Source organism: Drosophila biarmipes, chromosome X (assembly GCF_025231255.1).
Source record: "Drosophila biarmipes strain raj3 chromosome X, RU_DBia_V1.1, whole genome shotgun sequence".
NCBI lineage: Eukaryota > Metazoa > Arthropoda > Insecta > Diptera > Drosophilidae > Drosophila > Drosophila biarmipes.
The window spans coordinates 22,343,653-22,362,896 of record NC_066611.1 but is presented as its reverse complement, the minus strand read 5'-3'; the positions used below and the strand labels follow the sequence as shown (position 1 = coordinate 22,362,896).

General features: G+C 43.4%; 1 protein-coding gene across 2 annotated transcripts; it reads left to right on the top strand.

Moving 5' to 3' along the window:
• Positions 1-5,741: 5,741 nt before the first annotated feature.
• On the top strand, positions 5,742-14,359 carry LOC108023517 (uncharacterized). 2 transcript variants are annotated; one of them, XM_017093063.3, is made up of 4 exons: positions 5,742-5,896; positions 7,030-8,016; positions 8,075-8,268; positions 14,115-14,359. In XM_017093063.3, exons 2-3 carry the CDS (start codon positions 7,135-7,137, stop codon positions 8,186-8,188), a joined length of 996 nt encoding a protein of 331 aa, XP_016948552.1. In that variant the 5' UTR covers positions 5,742-5,896; positions 7,030-7,134; the 3' UTR covers positions 8,189-8,268; positions 14,115-14,359. The 2 variants fall into 2 exon arrangements, with proteins under 2 accessions (XP_016948552.1, XP_050741162.1); XM_050885205.1 differs by lacking the exon at positions 5,742-5,896 and having other exon boundaries at positions 7,016-8,016.
• The last annotated feature ends 4,885 nt before the right edge of the window (positions 14,360-19,244 follow it).

Below are 19,244 nucleotides of genomic sequence, written 5' to 3'. Positions count from 1 at the left end.
CTATATAAACTAAGCAAAACCGATTTGAAAACCAATTTTAAATATTTATTTATTTATTTACTCTCAGGTAGAGGGTAATTGAAATTTGATTTGAAATGTTACATTTCCAATTATGGTCATCAACCATACTAACATCCTACCGATTTTCTGCCAGTGCACCCCCTTGTCTTCCGCCCCTCCCCCGCCCTTTCTTTCACTTTTGTTTTACATTTTATTGCCTTGCTAGCAGTTTTTGTTTTGTTTTTCTTGTTGTTTTTCAGATAGAACTGTAACGCCCCCCGCCCCCGCCCACCGTCCCGCGCCCTACCCCCATTCAGCATTTTTGTTTTCATGCAAAAAGGTTGAAGACCTTTCACCTACTTTTTGTGTGTGCTGCCTCTTCTTCGCTGGCTCTGCGTTTGTTGTTGCTATTTTTTGTTTCGTTTTTGATTTGGTTCTTATTTTTTCGCGTGCGTGTGTGTGTGTTTGTTGTTTCGGTGTTTTGTGTGTGGGTTTTTTTGTACTTTTGGGGCAAGAGAAAAGTTTGCATTTTAAATATTTCAACGAGCGAGATGAAGCGATGCAGCGGCAGAAGAACTGTAAATGTCTAGCGGAAGAGGCAGAGCGCAGGAGGGAGAGGGTGATGGAGGAAGAGGAGGGGGAAGAGGGAAGAGGGAAGGAAGAGGACGGAGGGGACGGAGCTCTCATGTTACGTATACGTACGTGTGAATCATTTGAGTCACCCTGCAACTGTGTGTGTGCGAGTGTACTTCTCATATATATTTAGAACACTTTTTTGCAGTTTATTCGATTTCTGCTGCCCGAAATTGTTCTTGCTCTCTCTGTGTTGCCTTTTTGTAGTTTGCACTTGTGAAGAAGAAGAAGAAGAGGCACAAGAGCGAGGTGAATCGAAGCAGAGAGAGAGGGAGGAAGGATGAGAAGAGAGCGGGAGGATCACTCTATCTTTTCCATTAACCCTCCATATCAACCTACTAAATTTTATTTTATTTTTATCTGCAGAACATGATCCATCATTGAATAACAAATCTGATGGTTATTAAAAAGATAAGGTTTCTTATTACATACATACTTAAAAGTTCTAATCTCTGTTATACATTATAATTAAGCAACTTATGCCAGCAAACATTGTTGCATTTAATTAAAATCCAACTTTAACTTCATTGCCCTATAATTTTTGGGGCAACTGCAATTTTCACAAGGGATACCGACGGAGGTCCCTGACAGTCTAGACACAAGCGCACCCCTAACCCCTGCCCTTTCACCCCATGTCGTGCTTCCCGCTCTCTCTCTCTCTCTCTGACCCACCCCCTCCCCGCACACTCCCTTTCTCTTTTCCCCGCGCTTTGCATGTTCCGCGGCTTTCTTCTTTTGTTATTATTTATGTTTCTTTTTTGGCAACGCCAATCGCAAAAATGTATTTAGGTCAATTATAAATATTAAACGCAATTAGCAATGAAATTTTCAATTTCATTATCACCGAAGCCGACGTCGCTGCCGACTGTGGCACGACAGAGAAAAAACGCAAAAAAGAAAAAAATAAAATTCGTTGGCTGATAAGCAGTGTGTAAGTAACGTAAATAACATATGGCATATCGGATTGGGTTTGAGAGGGGGTTTCGGGTTTCATTTGACCCGAAGTCTTCGTCATCAGAGTGCTGGTTTCGCAATGTCAAGACTGTGGTGACCTTATTTTGCGACAAATGCATGCATACGTATACAAAGTGTAGCTTGCAAATACGCACTTCATGGAACTTTCACCTAAATTCGATCTAAACAGAATTCAATCCATAATGTGCATAGGATGTGCTGCTGAAACAGGGAGGTTTCCACCCTCTTTAAGAAAATTGATCAAATTTATGCAGTTCAAAAAGCAAACCCTGAGAGGAAACGTTGATTTCCCGGATAAATAGGAATCCATCTATCAGTTTGCTTATTCGATTCAGTGCAACTGTGTTTTTCGAAAAGTCCTTGACAAATGCCAAACGATGACCAGGGATTGCCAGTACACTCGCACACGAAAGCCCCAGAAAACACCCACAATAACACCACCCCCCACCCAAAAATCTGCAATGAACCCCAGCCCCAACATACCCCCGACCACCCTCCTCCCCCTGAATTTCGCTCTTTCAGCACGTTCGCCGATGTTTGTCTTTGACTCGAAATGACCTTAAACTGGGTTAAAGCTCGCCAAAGTTACCTCCAAAGGGGGCTGCGGGCGGTGAATTGAACTTTCTGTGCAACAGAGCATGGCCAGCATGGTGGGCGAGCGAGAGGGCACTACGTGTGATAGAAAGAGAGCTGAAGAGAGAGGCAGTTTGTTTGCCTAAATGCAACTTATGAATCATTCACACGCAACTATGAATATGCAAAAGTGAACCGCTTTGAATGCACAATGAATAGGCTGCACGCCCGAGCAGAATTGCAGTCAAAAGTTTGTTTATGAAGACAAGAAAACCCGACACCTGAAGGAATGCCAGTAAACGTTTTTCAATGCAAACAATAAGCTTAAGCCAAACAGGGATAAATATTAAATATGTTTTTAAATTGCGGTATAAAATAAAACGCATTCCCCGTGTCAAGTGCCATTTTCGACCTGTTAAAGACCCTTGCAAAGGCCAAAGGCCCCATTAAAATGTATCTTTTTAAACAAAACCACTAAGCAACAATATTTATTTACTAGCATTCGCACATAAATACAGTTACCGGCTGGCAGCTCTTCTAATTGCCTTGCAAGTAATTCATTTTCTATTTGCCAAGAGAAAGTAAAAACAAAAAACACACAGATACTCAAGCTCATCGTTCAGACACACTAACACACACACACAGGCGCACGGTCAACACATTTTATTGCCCATCAAAAATTACAAAAAAAAAGTTTGACGCTTCGTTTTCTATTGCTGTGTTAACCCTCTCTCTGTATTACCCCTCCCCCTTTCTCTTTTTACACATTTTTTTTTGTGTAGGCGTTAAGACAGCGGCGCAGTGGAAAAAAGAGAATTGAGAGATGACTTTTAAGCTGAGCTTGAGTGGGAAATAAACATTTACAAAAGAGATACTCTGAGCAGAACGTTTGAGAGAGCGAACAAAAGGTGAATGACTTTGGGTAAAAAAAGTTGCGCAGTCAGCTCGTTTTCCATCTCTTTTTATCCCCCCTCCTTAGCTCCCCTTCGCGTTACCCCTTCTTCTAACTATTTCGATACCGAAAATGCAAGGCATTAGTTCGGTTTTTTCTCGCTTTTCTATATTTTTTAAGTACAGTGAACACTCGCTACGTTAAACAATACTAAATAAATACTTTAGTTATCAAAAACCAAACGTCTGGCAATGTAACTATTGGAGTTTTAAATTAAAATAAATTAAATGCTCTTAAATAAAACCAAAAACAAACAAAACTTAAACATAATCATAAAACAATTTAGTTCTTTGAAATTTATACAATTAAACCATGTTATATTGGCCCTAATATGTAGGCTACATTTTTTTAATACTATAAATGTAGCCTATTTTTTAGCGATAGAAATATTTTTTAGAGTTGACGCCATTTCGTTGTTTAGAATTTAAGGGCTATAACTAAAATAGATGACGATGATAAATTTATTCATGGTGGTTAGAACTTAAACATGTTTGAGATGGCTAGACAATAAATTACTTCGTTTTGGGAAGAATTTGTAGATTTTAGAAATAAAAAATAGGCCTGCCAATACATCCTCAAAAATTAAGATGGTTAAAAAAAATGTTTGTATTCTGTTTATCAGAGACCACTGTACTCTTGACTGCCCCAACTATAGTGGAACTTTTAGCATGCAGAACCCGGTGAGCGAGCTTTTTGCCTCTCTCCAGCTTTTTGCGCTCTCAGACGACACTAAAAAAAAATATTTCAAATCATCTCGAACAAATTTTAATTTAGGGTTCTAGTCATTTCAAATAATGAAAACTTTTTATGAAATGTTCATGTGTTTTTTGCTTTATTCCTTGCACAAATAACTACCTATTTTAACTATAAGGTCTATAAAAACCCCCATGTAAAATAAGTTAAAAAAATATATAAAAACAAAACGTTTTATGGGTAAATTACTTGTCTTGTGGGCATAACCGAATTTTTTATGTTTGCGCGTTTTGTACTATTAAGTAGATGATCTCACTCAGTATTTTTCTGTGTGCAGTCGACTTCGAAACGGCAATGACAGTGTAGCCGTACTTTACATTCTGCCTCCGCCTTAGTAGGTCAACAAAATTCCGGACAATGGCCTTTCGCTTTCGTCGGCGACTGCGACGTCGGCAGCGCCGCTTGCAGCGCTGCAGCTGGCAGAGCTTCGAAATGTAAATAGAAGCTAAGGCAGCCGATGGCGCCCATCGCCCCCGCCTGCCCAACCCCCTCTCCACCCCCTTTCAATATGGCGACGGCGACGCGACGATGAACATGAAGATATTTTAGTCGCCGCCGTCGCTGCAGTTGTTTTTGTTCTGCCATCATCATTGGTTTTTTTGTTGTTGCTTGTCGATGGCGTAATAGGCGCATACATAGTCAAAATTTCCCCACTGGAACTTCCCCAAGTTAATGTAATTTGAGACACTAAACATAAAAAATAATAAATTATGTGTGTTTACACCAGGGCGTAGAATAGCTGACATTTGAAATTTTGTAATGCACAATGTCACTGATAAAGAAATTCTTATAACGCATAAATAATATAAAAGCAAAATAATAATAAATATTGAAATACAACGATTTTATATTTATACAATCGGCATCTTAAATATAACGACTTTAATTTTAAAAATAAATAAATACAGTGTAATATTTTTGGAGGAAAAAACGAACTTAGATTTTGGGCAAGATTGTCCGAAACCCAAAAGACGCACTGTTTTGCACAGCTTACAAGCTAGACAATTGATTTCCTAGTTGATTCTAAAAACATACAATTTTTCAACATTTTTTTACAAGCGACAAGCTCTTTTACATCGTTATTTTTTGCGAAAAATGGTCAAAAATAAAATTTTTTAGCTGTGAATGCCAAATGATTGGGAATCTAATTACGAGTTCAACAAAGTATAACATTCCACTTTTGGACCAATACTTCTCTTGTTTCGACCAAAACACTGATTATTTTTGGATGAAAAAATAGCTCTTAGTGTTTTGGCGAAAACCCTATTTTCCTTTGACCTTTTTTGCTGCAACTTGGTCTAAAATTGTCCGAAACCCAAATTATGCACTGTTTTGGACGGCTAACAAGCTAGATAGTAAATCGCAGTCATTTCCTGACTAATTCTAAAAACTTAAAATTTTCGCAAAATTTTCATTTTTTACAAGTGCTTCGAATTTTTTACAAAAACTGGTCAAAAATAAAATTTTTTAGCTGTGAATGTCAAATGATTGGGAATTTAATAACGAGTTCAACAAGGTATAACATTCCACTTTTGGACCAATACTTCTCTTGTTTCGACCAAAACACTGATTATTTTTGGATGAAAAAATAGCTCTTAGTGTTTTGGCGAAAACCCTATTTTCCTTTGACCTTTTTTGCTGCAACTTAGTCAAAATGGTCCAAAAACGTTTATCAAATTTTCAGTCAATTTAAAAATCTCATTTCAAGGTAGTTTCTTTATAAAGTCTTGAGAGTTACCATATAGATAATGCGTTATCCAACACTAAATTAAGATAGCAGTCTTCCGCCTTTGCATAAATACCAATTTTATGATTTTACTGCCAACCAATCTATCCTGTTAGCCATGATTGAGCATTTTTGACATCATTTGGCATTGGTGCGCTGCTCGTAACATATTTCAGTTCGATCCAAAAACCCTTAACGAGCAGGTCTCTGCTATCTTGGAAAAATTCAAAATCAAGTGAAAAAAGAAACTGCACAACCGAAATCGCAAAGCGGAAACCCCTCAGGTATGTGTGCTATGTAGGTTAAAGGGCAGCGTTCGTTGCACTCGCAGACTGAAGGACAGAAGCCCCTGGTGGGAGGCGCTGCAATGGGTGGTGCTTCCTGCGCCAGGTTTGGGGTGGCCTTACATAAAGCTCAGTAGAGGAACGGCAACGGGGAAGGGGGGATGTGAAATGGCGTCGCCACCCAGCGAAGTCACGGACTTTAGAGTGTGCTTCAAGAGGCGGCGACAGGGGGCAGGCACAGCCCATCGCACCACCCAATGCAGCGCCTCCTTGGCGTCTCGGCTCCTGGCATTGCATATTTATGAGGCTACACGTGAAGCGAAAACTCTTTTTTAACTTTTTAGGTTAAGAAACAAAAACGAAAAATTAGTCGGGGTTTCTCAATATAGGAAACTTCTCAAGCTGTCACCTAGCAATCATATTTTTTTGCTTTGTAATAAATTAAGCACTTGCTGTTGAAAAAACATAGTTTTAATTGAAGTTTATGCTCTTTTTCGTTTTCTTTTACAATTTTATGCTTCTTTCCTTCATTCTTTTTCTTTCTTTCCTTCTTCCTTTCCCTCATTCATTTTCTTTCTTTCCTTCTTCCTTTCCTTCTGTCTGTCAGTCCTTCATCCTTTCCATCCCTACTACTCTTCTTACACATGCATATTGCATCTTAAGTCCCTAATTATTTTCATAGACTTGGGGGCAACTCTATAGCATTCCTTTTTATTTCTTCTCTTCCTTTTTTTCTCCTACATTTCATTAGAAGGATCGAAATGAGTACTTTCTTTCGCCCCTTTCCTCCTCTTCTTTCTAGCTTATTTTCCTTTACCCTTTTCTTTCTCTCTTTTTTCTTTCCATTTATTCTTTCCTCTTCTTCTACATTCCACTTTGACTCAGCTTCCACTGCATAAGAACAACTATTTTCATAGACTAGGTGGCAACGCCTAAACTGTCATCTGTCATTCTAAGTTTCCGTTCTTTCCTTTCGCAACCTTTTTAACCTTTTTAAGGAACTTTTAATTAGTAAACTGCATTTAGAGGACTTCTAAATTAAAGTTAATATAATAAGTTCGTTGCCGTGCAAATAAAGACTTCCATGCACTTGCAAGTGTAAAATAACAGCTCTTGCTTTGCTGTCCTTTCAGACACACGTGGATTCAGATCTAGTTCGGTGTACATTTTTGGTTTTTCCCGCAAAACAAAGATTTGCCTACTTTTTGCAAAACCCATTCCACTTTGGTTAATACAAGATGCCAGTGAAGACCGCACGTCGTCCGTCCCGCCAGGACAACAACCGCAACAACAACGACATCGACGAGGGAGGAGCCGGAGATGTGAATTGGATGGCCAGGGTGCAGCAGTCGCCTGGGCACCTGCCCGTGCGCTCGAGCTCCTCGTCGGCGGTGGGCAACCGGGAGCGGTACATACGCAGCCGCAGTATGCCATCCAGGAGGAACCCACTGCGTCGCACCCGACGCCTGAACAACGTGACGGTGCCCACCATGAACAGCTTCTTCTACGGCTTGGCACAGCGCACCAAGTCCACCCTTGCCGCCAACGAGGGCGTCATGCTGCTCTATCTGGCCCTCATCCTGGTGCCCAGCATCATGGAGCTGGGACCGCGCATCGAGTTCCCGGCCCACTGGGAGCAGACCGGCATCTTCTGCTTCCTCAAGCGCCGTCGCCTGACCCTGACCTTCACCGGCAACGCGCTGCGGGTGCTGATACGGTCCTGCATCGGAGCCATTGTGCCGCTGATCACCATGCTGAGCATGGAAAGTCCGGAGAACTGTAAGATGCTGATTCCCCGCTCGGAGGGACCGGATCTCGAGGTGCCCGTCAATCTAAACATCTACGCGATCAATCTGTTGCCCTACATTCTTCGCCTGAAGGCCGGCTTCTATCTGTTCGTCAACGACACCTGGGTCGCCTACAGCGACCGCATCATCACCATCGCCGAGACATTCAACACCTGGCGCACCCTGGTCTATCTGAACCAGATCATGCAGCTCGTCTACGCCTTCGAGCTGTTGCTCCTAATGATCCAGGGACTGTTCGGCTTGATCCAGGCCTACCGCATCTTCAAGAAGTTCTGCGGCAAGGACAACTACCACGTGCCGCAGTTCGAGGACGTGAGCCAGTGTGATTTCATTGTGTTTCATCCTATATTGAGCATCTTCCCCTCCCCAGTTCGGCCTGAAGAACAGCTCCTGGTTCAAGCCCAGCAGGCACACCATTGTCGTCTACCACGCCTTCAGGGAGCGCGCCTGGGCCCATCTGCAGGTGCACGCCCCCCACTTCTAAAGCTGGACTGCAGGAGCAGTCGCAAGCTCAAGTTCTGCCAGCTGCCCAAACTCAGGAGACACTCGAAATTCAAATTACAGGTGAGTTGGTTACAAAAAAGTTGTGCAAACGATTTTTGGAGTAACATAGGACTTGACATCTGTGTCATAGGAGTTAAAAAAATAATTTTTATAAAGCGTTGCAGCCGTTAAAAATGAAAAATAACATTAAACTTAATTTAACCGACTTTAATCTTAGTAATAGCAATAGCTTTTCTTGAACTCACCGCACGTTACTCGCACTTTTTAAATTATTTATGGCGTTGTTGCTAGTCTTGAATCTGTCTTTAGTTCGAACTTTTGGAATTGTGGTTGGATTTATAGTCGATCTATGTCTATATAGTCTATCTATGGTAGATGGTTTAACAATGTTTATATCAAGGCTGTCAATTTTCTCATTGACAGGTTGACTTTGCAAAAGCACAAAATGTTGGTGGCTGCAAAGAGAGGATAAGAAAGTGGTTTTTTGTAGTTGTAGTTATATTATTTCCAAAATTAAATGCTTATCAATATTTTGAAGCTACTTAAAACTTTAGTTTCCTTGGTTGCTGTCATGACTTCGCCCTTAGCCGATGCCTGAACCCCCGGCGCACTTTATGCTTGATGACCGCCGCACAGATGGCGCCAGCAATGGTTTAGTTTCCACGCCAGAGGGCGCACTGCCTTTGTTTTGATGGTTCTCTTAGGAAACAAAACCATCTCTTATAATGCAGTCTCTTAAATGGGCCCCGCTCTCTTTGAGCGCAAGAGCGCGTCGCTCTTCTGCTAGAGCAAGTTGTTGTTGCGTTGTTTGTGTGTCAATCGGTTTCATTAACCCCAGCGATATATGTATGGGTGCCGAGGCAGCGCAGCGGCAGCGAAAGGTCAACAAAGTACGTTTCATGGACACACATGCATTTGCGGCCTCCTCTGTTTACTACTTTTCCGTTTTGCTGCATTTGTTGTGATTTGTTAATTTGTTTTCCTTTCCTAGGTTTTTTTGCTTTGGATATGTCTTAAACGTGGGGTTTACCCTTATTAAACATTCATTTTTTAGGGAAAATATTTAGACCATAGTTTATATTTATTTCTTTAAAAAGTGCTAGCAAGCAGCTAAAATTATGGACTACATGATTTTACTACTTGTTAAGCAGATACATTTTTTATAGCGTTGCTGATAGGTTGGAATTTTTCCCATTTCACTTCATTTTCTTTGGTTTGTTTAAGTTTCTGTTTATCTCCCCCTAGACGGGGCTTGTCCCCCATTGTTGCTATTACAACGCCCGCTTTTACAATCTTGGCACCTGCTTTCTCCGCTGGCCACAAGCCCGGGTCGTTGCTTGTAAATCTATCCCTCGGTCTTCCTCCCAGTACAGTACATTCCGGGAATGTTGGATCATGCGTAATTCCAACACAGGGACCCCAGTATGTTGACATAAATTCGAATTAAATAATGCCTTAAGCCGAAATGTGTCTCGAGTATTCCGATGCAGCTGCCACAGTAAACCCCCGAGGCCTTCGCATGGGTTCACCAAGTCGAATATGCACTTCGTCTCTGTGGCAACTGCAAAAATGCGGAAGAATATGTAACGCAATGCAGTGGGGCCGGGCATCACCAGGAAGGCGAAGAGGAGAAAAATAAATAGAAAATGAAGAGGAGTCGGTTGCGAAACGAAAACAAAATGAACTGCAAGTCTGGCGATCGCAGACAGCTAGAAAAACAAAACTAAAGTCATAAAGGGGTGCCATCAGAAGAAGCCAGGGAATGTCGATAGGTTTCGAGTTGAAGTGCTCACAAGATTTGTAAACCTTTTTATTTTTTAGAGCGTCAATTTACAAAGATACGTTCATACATGTTTGTTACTCTTATATATATTAATACACCTCGAAGATAGCTACTTTAGTGAAAAAGATACTTTTTAATTTTGACCAGGCTTAGCCAAAAATCCCTACCTCCAAGACCAAACAGCAATGGAAAAGGCGTGCTATAATTCCGAAAGGACCTTAAATGTCCCCGTCATTTCTGCGAGCAGCCAACAGCTCCATTGCAAAACCTGTTTCCAGGCGGGCAATCCAATCGAGCCCCATCCCCCGGGGCAAGTGCAACAACAGTTGGCCGAGGGCAGGTTCATCCTGTGGGACACATCCGCCACCCTGATCCCGATTTCCGCCCCTCCACCCTCCCTCGTGAGCAAAGGAGGAAAGCCCCCTTCCCGAAACTAGACGGAGAGCATACAGCAAAGCACTGAAGGCAAAGCCATCCGGGCGAATGCAAATAAAAATAGATTTTTCTCGGTATATAGGATAACGACCACCAACGACCCCAAAGTTGGGACGCCGACGTCGGACGGTGACGTCGGACGACGGGACGCCAACGTTCTCGGGCAACGACCGGCAAAAAACAAACGCAAACGCATCCAAAGTTTGCCTACCCCCAGAAGCAGAAGTTGGCTCCTCCGCCCGCTCCCCATCTCCGTCCTCTCTTTCTCGCTCTGCTTCCCTGTAGCCCTCTCGCTCTAGCTCTCGCTGTTGCTGCTTCTCGTTAGGGTGGACCGCCACGCTGTACTTAAGCCTGGTCCTGCCAACTCGATTCAATATTATAAGATAATATTTCGATTATGTAATAAAATCATAACATGTTGTGAATAAACCTCATCATCCTAACTTTGGTTCGCAGAAACATGGCTTCTTAAAACTTTAAATTATCTGGAAAAGCTCTTAAGTAGATGTAGTTGATACCTTCAATAAATGTATAATCACGATAATCTAATGGATTAACGAGAAACTGTCCCCGTACTTCTTCATGCCGCGTCCTCAAGGAAACGTCAAATGGCGTCAAAGCTCAGGTTAGTTCTCAATTAAGGACCCGAACTAGAGGCCTTCGGAGCACGCACCACCCTAATGCTCACCTTCCCTCCGTTCCTTTCGTGTGTTTGTCGAAGAGCGAGCGGGAGAGAGTGCTCTCTTTAGGACCCACACACGCGAGCACTCACGCACACAGGCTCGCAGTGCCTCGTAGGGGTTGCTGACCTCTTCTCAGGGTCGCCGAAGGTTGTTGAACTCGGCAGTGCGCAGTCCGTCTCGCTCGCTCCCGCTCGTGACCGGCCCTTGTCTGTTGACGAGGGTCGCCACTGCTCCCTACATCCAGCTCCCCCACCTGCCCCCTGGTCGCTCCTTTTGCGGCCTCAAATGTGTGCTGGTCGTTGGCCTTTCCTCTGCTTCCTCGTTCCTCGTTCCTCGTGCGCCCCTCTCTGTCGCTCCCTCGTGACGTAATGTGGCAACAGGGCTTTCCCGACTGCCGTGCCGCTCTTCCTCTTCCTTCGGGCACCTAAAACCACCCCCACCCCCACCCCGTCCGTGCATTGTTGCCTCCGCTTTTTGTATTCCCATTTATTCAGCTCCGCTTTTTTGTTGTATTTAGGGGAAGCGAAATGTAGGGCTGATGCCGCTGCCGCTGCCGCCGCTGCCGCCGCCGCTGCCCCCGATGCACTCAATCCGTGTGTCGGTGCATAGTTCAACGTTGTCTGAGGTTAGGGTTGAATGCTCGACGGGCACGGGCACGGGCACGGGTCCGCTTCGCTCCGCTCTTTTCTGGTCCCGAGCCAATGCAAAGCAACTACTACGGAACCCAAGCCCGGCTAACCCCAGTTAATGTTAATTGCAATCTGCCGTTTGCGACACGTTCTAAAGTGGAGTTATCGAGTTATCCGCGCCCGGCTGGGGCCTCAGCCACTTGGTTTTATGGCCGTGGCGCATCTTTCTTTGATCCAACGAAAGTTGTACTTTTACGCACCTTTCGTGTATCATATTTTTGCCGCCTGTTGTAATATGTTCAATGTCGTTTTTTACAAAAGAAACTATTGAATTATGGGCTCCTCGGAATTTTAGAGTCCAAGGTAATAGATCACATTTCATTAAAATATTATTGTAAACTATTGGTGTACTCAAATATTATTGGTTATATTATTATATTATATTGATTGACCCTTTTTTAGAGAAAAATTAATATTTAATGGGTTATATAATTTGTGAAGATTTGTAAAGACTTATGACTTAAATATTCATGGCCCTCTTTTTTAGAGAGCAATTTCATTTATGGAGTTGTACTTACATAAACCATAGTGAAATATTCAACTCTATGATCGTATAGTTAGGATCCAAAGTTATTGGGTGTATTTCACCAGAAACTATTATTGTTATCGATTTGCCGACTTAGGTATTGGTTTTCCCACTTTTTATGGAAGAACTCTGTGATATGGGGGATTTGCTTACATAACTTTGGGATGGGTGGTGTGGGAACTGGGAACTGGGAATTGGTTATCGGTAATCGGTTGGTGTTGCTGTTCGTAATCGTTCGATTTTGACACCAGGCAACAGTGACTTTGGGTATCTGATTCTTCTAGGCCTTTAACTCTCCCTCCCCACCCCCTCCGCATGCTCCTTCCTGCCGTTCCTTCGCTTTTCGCTGTCGCCCGGTTTATCAGTCGGATGATTGGCGCGTGGTTAGCTTTTATCGGTCATTCGCCTCCTCCACCGAGTGTGAAAGGGGGCGGGCGTAGGGGCGGGAGTGGGAATGGGAGAGGGAGAGGGAGAGGGAGAGAAGGAGGCAGATAGCCGAGTGGGCGGAGAACCTAGGAGAGTGCGTAGTGGTCAGCAATGCGTCACAATCAATCACACGCAGAGAGAGATGGAGAGGGAGAGCCAGAGAAAGCGTGGGGAGAGTGCGGTTGTGGGCGGGGGACGGGGGACGGGCGACGGGCGACGGGGAGCGGGCAGAACAAGAAGGAAAAAGCCATGACCGTGAAGTTTAACGCCCTCCGGGCAATGTTAACGTCGACTGCGCAGCTGGCAGCGCTGCCGGCAGTCCACAATCCACAATCTGCAAGATACATTCCACAGCGCCACCTTTCGCGTTCCACTTACAGCAGGAGTTGGCACTGAAATTCGATAATTTTTCTAATCCATTCGATGACCAAGCTTTTGGAATACACTTTTTTATTTACTCGCATTGGAATGCCAATTTTCCTATGGTCACTTCAACATTTTCCAAATTTTATTAAACTATTGCCACGTAATACATTTTCTTTACGCTGTTTACACATTTCCTAGGCTAAGAAAGTAACCTTTGCGATTTTTTAAAACCAATTAAACTCCAAGTTGCCTAGAGGTTGTTTTAGGTTTGTTTAGCTGGTTTTTTTGTGGTGCGTGCTTACGAAGAAGCCAAAATTTAGAGCTTTCCTTGGCGTGCCAACCGCCTGCCCCGCCCTTGCCCTTGCCCCCACCTTTGCCTTTGACGCTGGCAGAGGCAGCGACTGCGACTGCGGCGTTGTCGATTTTGTGGTTTGACATTGAACTCGAAATTGATGCGCACCGCTGAGCAAATGCGTTGGCCATCCCACCGACCCCCCGCCCACTGTCATCCCCCTCCTCGCCAGCACCTCCCACCCACTCGCTAGACCTGTCTCGCTCTAGCCAGCTCCATCTTATTAGCCATTTCGCTTTGCCACCTTTTCCGTTTTATTTGGCTCTTGGTTTTGGAGGGCAAGTTCAGTGAACTTTCGCATAGAAAGCGCGCAGCAGAAATCTCTTTTTGGGTTTTGACTTTCGAGCTTGCCGAAATCTAGGTGTTTGTATGGGTTTTGTCAGACACTGGTGTGGGCATGGAGGCGTGTGAGTGTGCCTACAATTGGCCAGTGGAAAAAGGCTACACAACGCTTGTTGACCACGGGGAAAAAAACGGAAAGAAAAGGAAATTCAAGGTATATATTAGTGTAAAAAGGGTTATGGGATACAAAGACTAAAGTAATATTACTCGCTCAATTTACACATATTTAGGAAAAAACCGTTTAAATAGTATAATTTCGAAATCCTAAAGAACTGTATTTACTTAGAGTATTTTCTCTTTTCAGAAAAGAAACCGACGGATCTGGCAGGATACTGGAACAACAAACAGGGGATTGGTTCAGTTTGGCCAAGGGACCTATATACATACGTCTTCCTGCTGACGGCTGGCAAAAATTGAGTTTCAGTTGAGGAATCTTTTCAAAGCGATTTCCCTCAGAAACAGAGGTGGAAATCATTCCGTGCTTTTTTGGATGAATGCGTTGTCTTTATATGTTTATATCTTGTAAATATAATAATTATGACCCATCCAGCTGGCCACTCTTTTCATTGCCAAAAACATCCATCAGAGCCTTAATTATATGGCTGCGATCATGGGATTTCTTTTTGGGCAGGAAGTAGACCTTGTGAGAAATTTCGCTGAAAATGGCCAAAAGATAAGGCCGTAAGCGGCCGACTAACGGAATCGGTGCGTGTACATTTTATTATGTATATGTTCTTTTTTTTTAATTTAGCTCTTCTATGTGCTCCACATACATACGCACTCAAAGAACCGAATTAAGTTCGTAGGCGACTAAAGAAAGAGCGGCAGCAACAACAATGGCAGAGCTCAAGAGCGGCAACAACAGCAAAAACAGCGACGACCAATTTTATGAAAGTCACAGTCAAGGTCAACATGCGTGCAAAGAGCGAGCGGGACGGCGCCGTAGCTGGCTGAAGGAAAGAAAGAGCCGCGGATCTTTGTTGCTGATGTGTGGGGTACATTGGGGTGGACCTGGCTGGTTATCTAAGGCCAGCCACTGATAAGTCTTGGGCTGCTCACCGGGTGCTCCAATAGTGTCACGCATACGCCGTGCCAACCCCGATTTCCCATTTGCACCAGGAGCCTGGGAAATATTTTCAAAATGTATCTTTTGGATCAACAGGTGGGCCTTAAAGCCTGAACTCTTATTCATTTCAGCCGGGAGCAGGGTCAATTGCATGTGGTCCACCCCATGGAGCACACGTACTCTTCGCAGTGCCTGCCATCTATGATAAGCGCACAAAGTATATCTTATTCGCACGAATGCCGAGCAGAGCAAAGGAAAGTGTGCGTGTGTGTGTGGGTGCCGCTGCCAGGCGATCAACAAGGAAGTGCACGAAAATCGAAGTGGCCAACGAAAGGCGAACACAGAAAAGGGCAACAATCGCAGGTTAAAGCGCGGACCCAAAAGCAGGCAAGCAAACGAAATCAAATCAAATGTAATAAAAAAAATGACTCACTTGATCCCCACGGCACACCAACACTGGCGCAAACGCGCGCTCGCACACAGATACAAAATGGCTAGGTCGGTCGTTCAACCTGGAGCGCGCGAGCGAGAAAGAGAGAGTAAGAGAGGATTGTTTGGGTTTCGGTTTTGGTTTTTTCTGCTTTTTTTCCCCAACCGGCCGGTTTCGCTCTCTCGCTCTTTATTTCATAACGCTTCTGGTTTCAGCTTTCGTTGTTGTTGTTTAGGGTTTAATGACATTGCCGGTTCTTTTCCTCCTTTTCTTCTCGTCGTCGTTGTTGTTCTATTCTTTCCTCCTCCTCCTCCTCTTTCTCTTTCTCCATATTTTTATTTTTATTCGTACTCGCCGTGGTTGTTGTAGTTGTTGCTTGCGGCTTGTTTATTTATTCTTGCAAGGCAAATACAACTACTACAGCTACAACAACAACAACAACAACAACAACAACAGGAGGAACTACAGCAACACTCCACTGTGCCGACTGTACAGTGAGTACAAATGTGGCAGTAACAGGCGGCTCCAATGAGCTCCACACAGTCCCTGGCCCCACGGCCGTCCGGGCGACCAAAGTAACTGGAGGAAGGCTGAGAGGGCACACCGCACTTTCCCCGTGGTAATGGTCCACCCTACAGCCGTTTTTTGGTCGGTTCTGGTCCATGATCCTAAATTTGCATTTATAGTTGACATATTTTGTGGCCAGTTCGAAATGCCATTGACGCATTTGTTGGGTGTGCAACTGCTGCAACTTTCTGCTGTGCTGTATTTTTACTTTTTAGTTGTTGTTTTTTCTGTTGTTGATGCCTGCCCCCGACGACGCACAGTGTCGCCTTTCGCCCAAAAACAAGCAAAAAAAACAAGTTTTAGGTGTAGACCTAGAAAATTTAGAAGCACATCATGCGAAAGCATAAATAAAATTGTTTAAGTACTTTTTTTGTAATACCTTTGACCAAATAAAACTTAGAAAAATAAAACTTTTTCTTTGTATAACTTAACCATTTTATGGTATATTTTCCGTGGGCATACCCATTATTTTTTTTAATGAATTATCAGTGCACTTTAGTAGGGCGTACTCTCTATTTCCAACACCTATTTTACCCTTTCAATTATTAAATCATCATCATACATCTATTGGTTCGAAAGATACGATTTATTGCTGCAAAAGTCAGTTGGCTCCACTGTGCGACGCTGCTTTGCTTCCTCTGTCGACGCCGGCAGCGCAGCTGCGAGGTTTTCCGCCTTTTGCTTTTGGCTTTGCTTTTGCTTCTGCTTTTGTTTTAGCGCGCTCGCAAATGTGTGTTAGTTGGCGGTCATTCACACTGAACGTGCCCTTTTTGTTGTTGTTTTCCTTTTGGTTCTTTGTGCGCGCTTTCCGCGTGAGTGTGTGTGTGTGCGTGAGAGTATCTGTGTGTGCAGCAACTTCAACTTAAACTTGACGCTTAACATTTTTGAATTTTGTTTTTTCCGTATCTTTTTTCCCAAATCGTTGTCGTACATCTTTTTTTCATAATTATGAATATGTGCGAGAGGGAGAGCCGAGATTTTTTCCATTTGCATGCAGTTCAATTTGCATTCGCGCTGGAATTGACGTCATTATTGGAACGGATTACGCAATTCCGCAAAAGCCGACTAATTTAACCATATCTGCTCGAAAATCGACGAGCGAAAGAGACAGCAGTCGGAGGGGGAAGCATGGGCGAACACACAGAAACACACAAGGGGGCGGAATGGTGATGGGAGTAGTGTAAAAGTAAAAGGTCATTGAACGAACATTGTACCTATTTCTGCTATTTACACACACACTGCCCTTCCCACACGGATGTGCCTCTTCGTGGGTGTTGGTGTGTGGGCGAATTGTTATTACTATTCGCCAGTTACACAAAAAAACATGGACAAAGTCAACAAATTAAAAGAGAAACCTGAACTTCCGATAAGAGTCAGAAACACATTTGCCAGTACTTTCCAAAGCCAGGCATCAAATGTATTAGTAGATTTCTATTTTCATAAATACCCAATGTTACATCATCATTTACAACAACTCCTATGCTTATTGACAATATAAATTTATAATTATATATTAAATAAAACTCGTACACCTACAAGCAAATCCCTTCAATTCAACTTGTTTAAATATAATTATTTAAATATTTACCTTTTCAAACCAAATTTAAAAATGCCTCTGGCTCAGGCACGGCCAATAAACCACTTTGCTGGGAAAGGGCAAACTGAGTAATGGCTTTTCGTATTCCGCACTCGAACAAGTCAACAACCGAGTGGAGAAATTGGAGAAATGAAATGGCAGTGAAATGGCGGAGTGAAATGGCCCAAAAGCTGAAGAGGCAGCAGCGGAACATCGCAACCATCAGATCGGATGGGATTGGGCCTCGAACTCCATCTCGATCTCGGCAGATAGCACGCATTCCCCGGCGCAACTCATTAGTCAGGACTTATCTGACAGATCGTCATAAGCATGAGATCTTTAGGTCGCGAGTCCAAAGGCCGCAACGTGATCATTCCATTTCTTCGGTGTTGGCCAAAGAAAGCGGCCGAAATTGCCAAAGTCGCTAAAAAGACGAGGCGGAGAGGAAAAGTGCCGAGCCAGCTTAAAGTGTTTGTACTTTAAGCGTGGCTGGAACAGAAGGTGTCCAATTGTGACCCCGCGCAAGATGATTCATCGCGGTATTTGGAAAGTGCAATCCACGCGGAAGTCGGTTTTGAATTCCAAAGAACATACGCTCAGGTATTTCGTAACTTTCGAACGAAGCCAGTTTTATAATCTGAGGATTTCAACAAATATCCTCTGTTAAGTGATTATTTTCCTGGAAATGGTTGTTTAATTGGATAATTTTAGATCGCTTTGTGTTTCCGTGAAAGCAAAACAGAAATATATGTAACTTAAGGTGACAAGTTGGGAGTATATGTAAATTCTCGTAGGTCAGGGCGTCTTTGGAAATTATAATTCCCAAGCTTCTTTCGAGTCCAATAACTAATATCGAATTATTTTGAGTTTTTTCCCGATGAGGGAGGGAAGCTGATGAATAAGAAAGCAATCAATCCGACAGCCCATAATTAGTAATCATGACTAAGGGATAGAAAGCGCGTGACAGCTGGGGAGAAAGGGCGAGAGAGTGCGAGGGAAGGGCGGCGACAGGGAGACAATAAGAACTTTATCGAGGCACTGACCCCTGGGCGGTTTTCACATTACGTATGTACGCATGGGTGGTACCCACTTCGCAGAACCCTCCTTTTTCTCCCCTATTTCTCCTACGCCCTGTCCCTTTCTTCGCTCTCCCATCCGTCACTGTGCATAATATTGTCACAGCTATCAAATGGCAAAATGAAAAAGTACAACGGCAAACTAGAGATAAGGAACATTCCTCCTCATTCCTTTCAACTTAACCCAAGATTCGATTGGGATCAAGCAACTGTGAACCAAGTGGCATGGCATGGGCCATGGGAACGGGGGAACGAGGGAATGGGAACGAAACAGAACGGTACGGAACGGAACGGAACTGATAAGCATGTTTACGCAAGGAGTTCTCGGGTTCGCGAAGGGAGTTCTCAGGTGGGTATTGCACCTTATGCCCAGCGAGATACTGTAGCGCGCTAAATAAACGTCAAGTTCATTGGCATTGATTAAAATGCAAGGCGAAGGAAAACGAAACCGAACGAATCGGATCGAAACGAAACGAAACGAGTGAAATGAAACAGAAGCGATAACACATGTGTGTATGCAACAAACGTTTGAAAAAATGAAAAGTTAGAATTGTATGGTGAGTGTGGACCTTGTACAGAATCTTATTCAGAGGCAACTATTAGTCATTACAACATGAAATGCGAAGCAAGAAGTGTGGCTAAACGAAAGTTTCGAGAGGCATTTCCTTCATACCTACATATACATTTTCCTTCAAATACCTTTTAAAAGCGATAGTTTG

What these genes read in the sequence shown, in the direction of transcription:
- LOC108023517 (XM_017093063.3), top strand. Translation starts at nt 7,135, where the DNA reads ATGCCAGTGAAGACCGCACGTCGTCCGTCCCGCCAGGACAACAACCGC. An exon ending in ACGTGCCGCAGTTCGAGGAC is followed by an intron (nt 8,017 to 8,074) that starts GTGAGCCAGTGT and finishes TCCCCTCCCCAG; the next exon opens with TTCGGCCTGAAGAACAGCTC.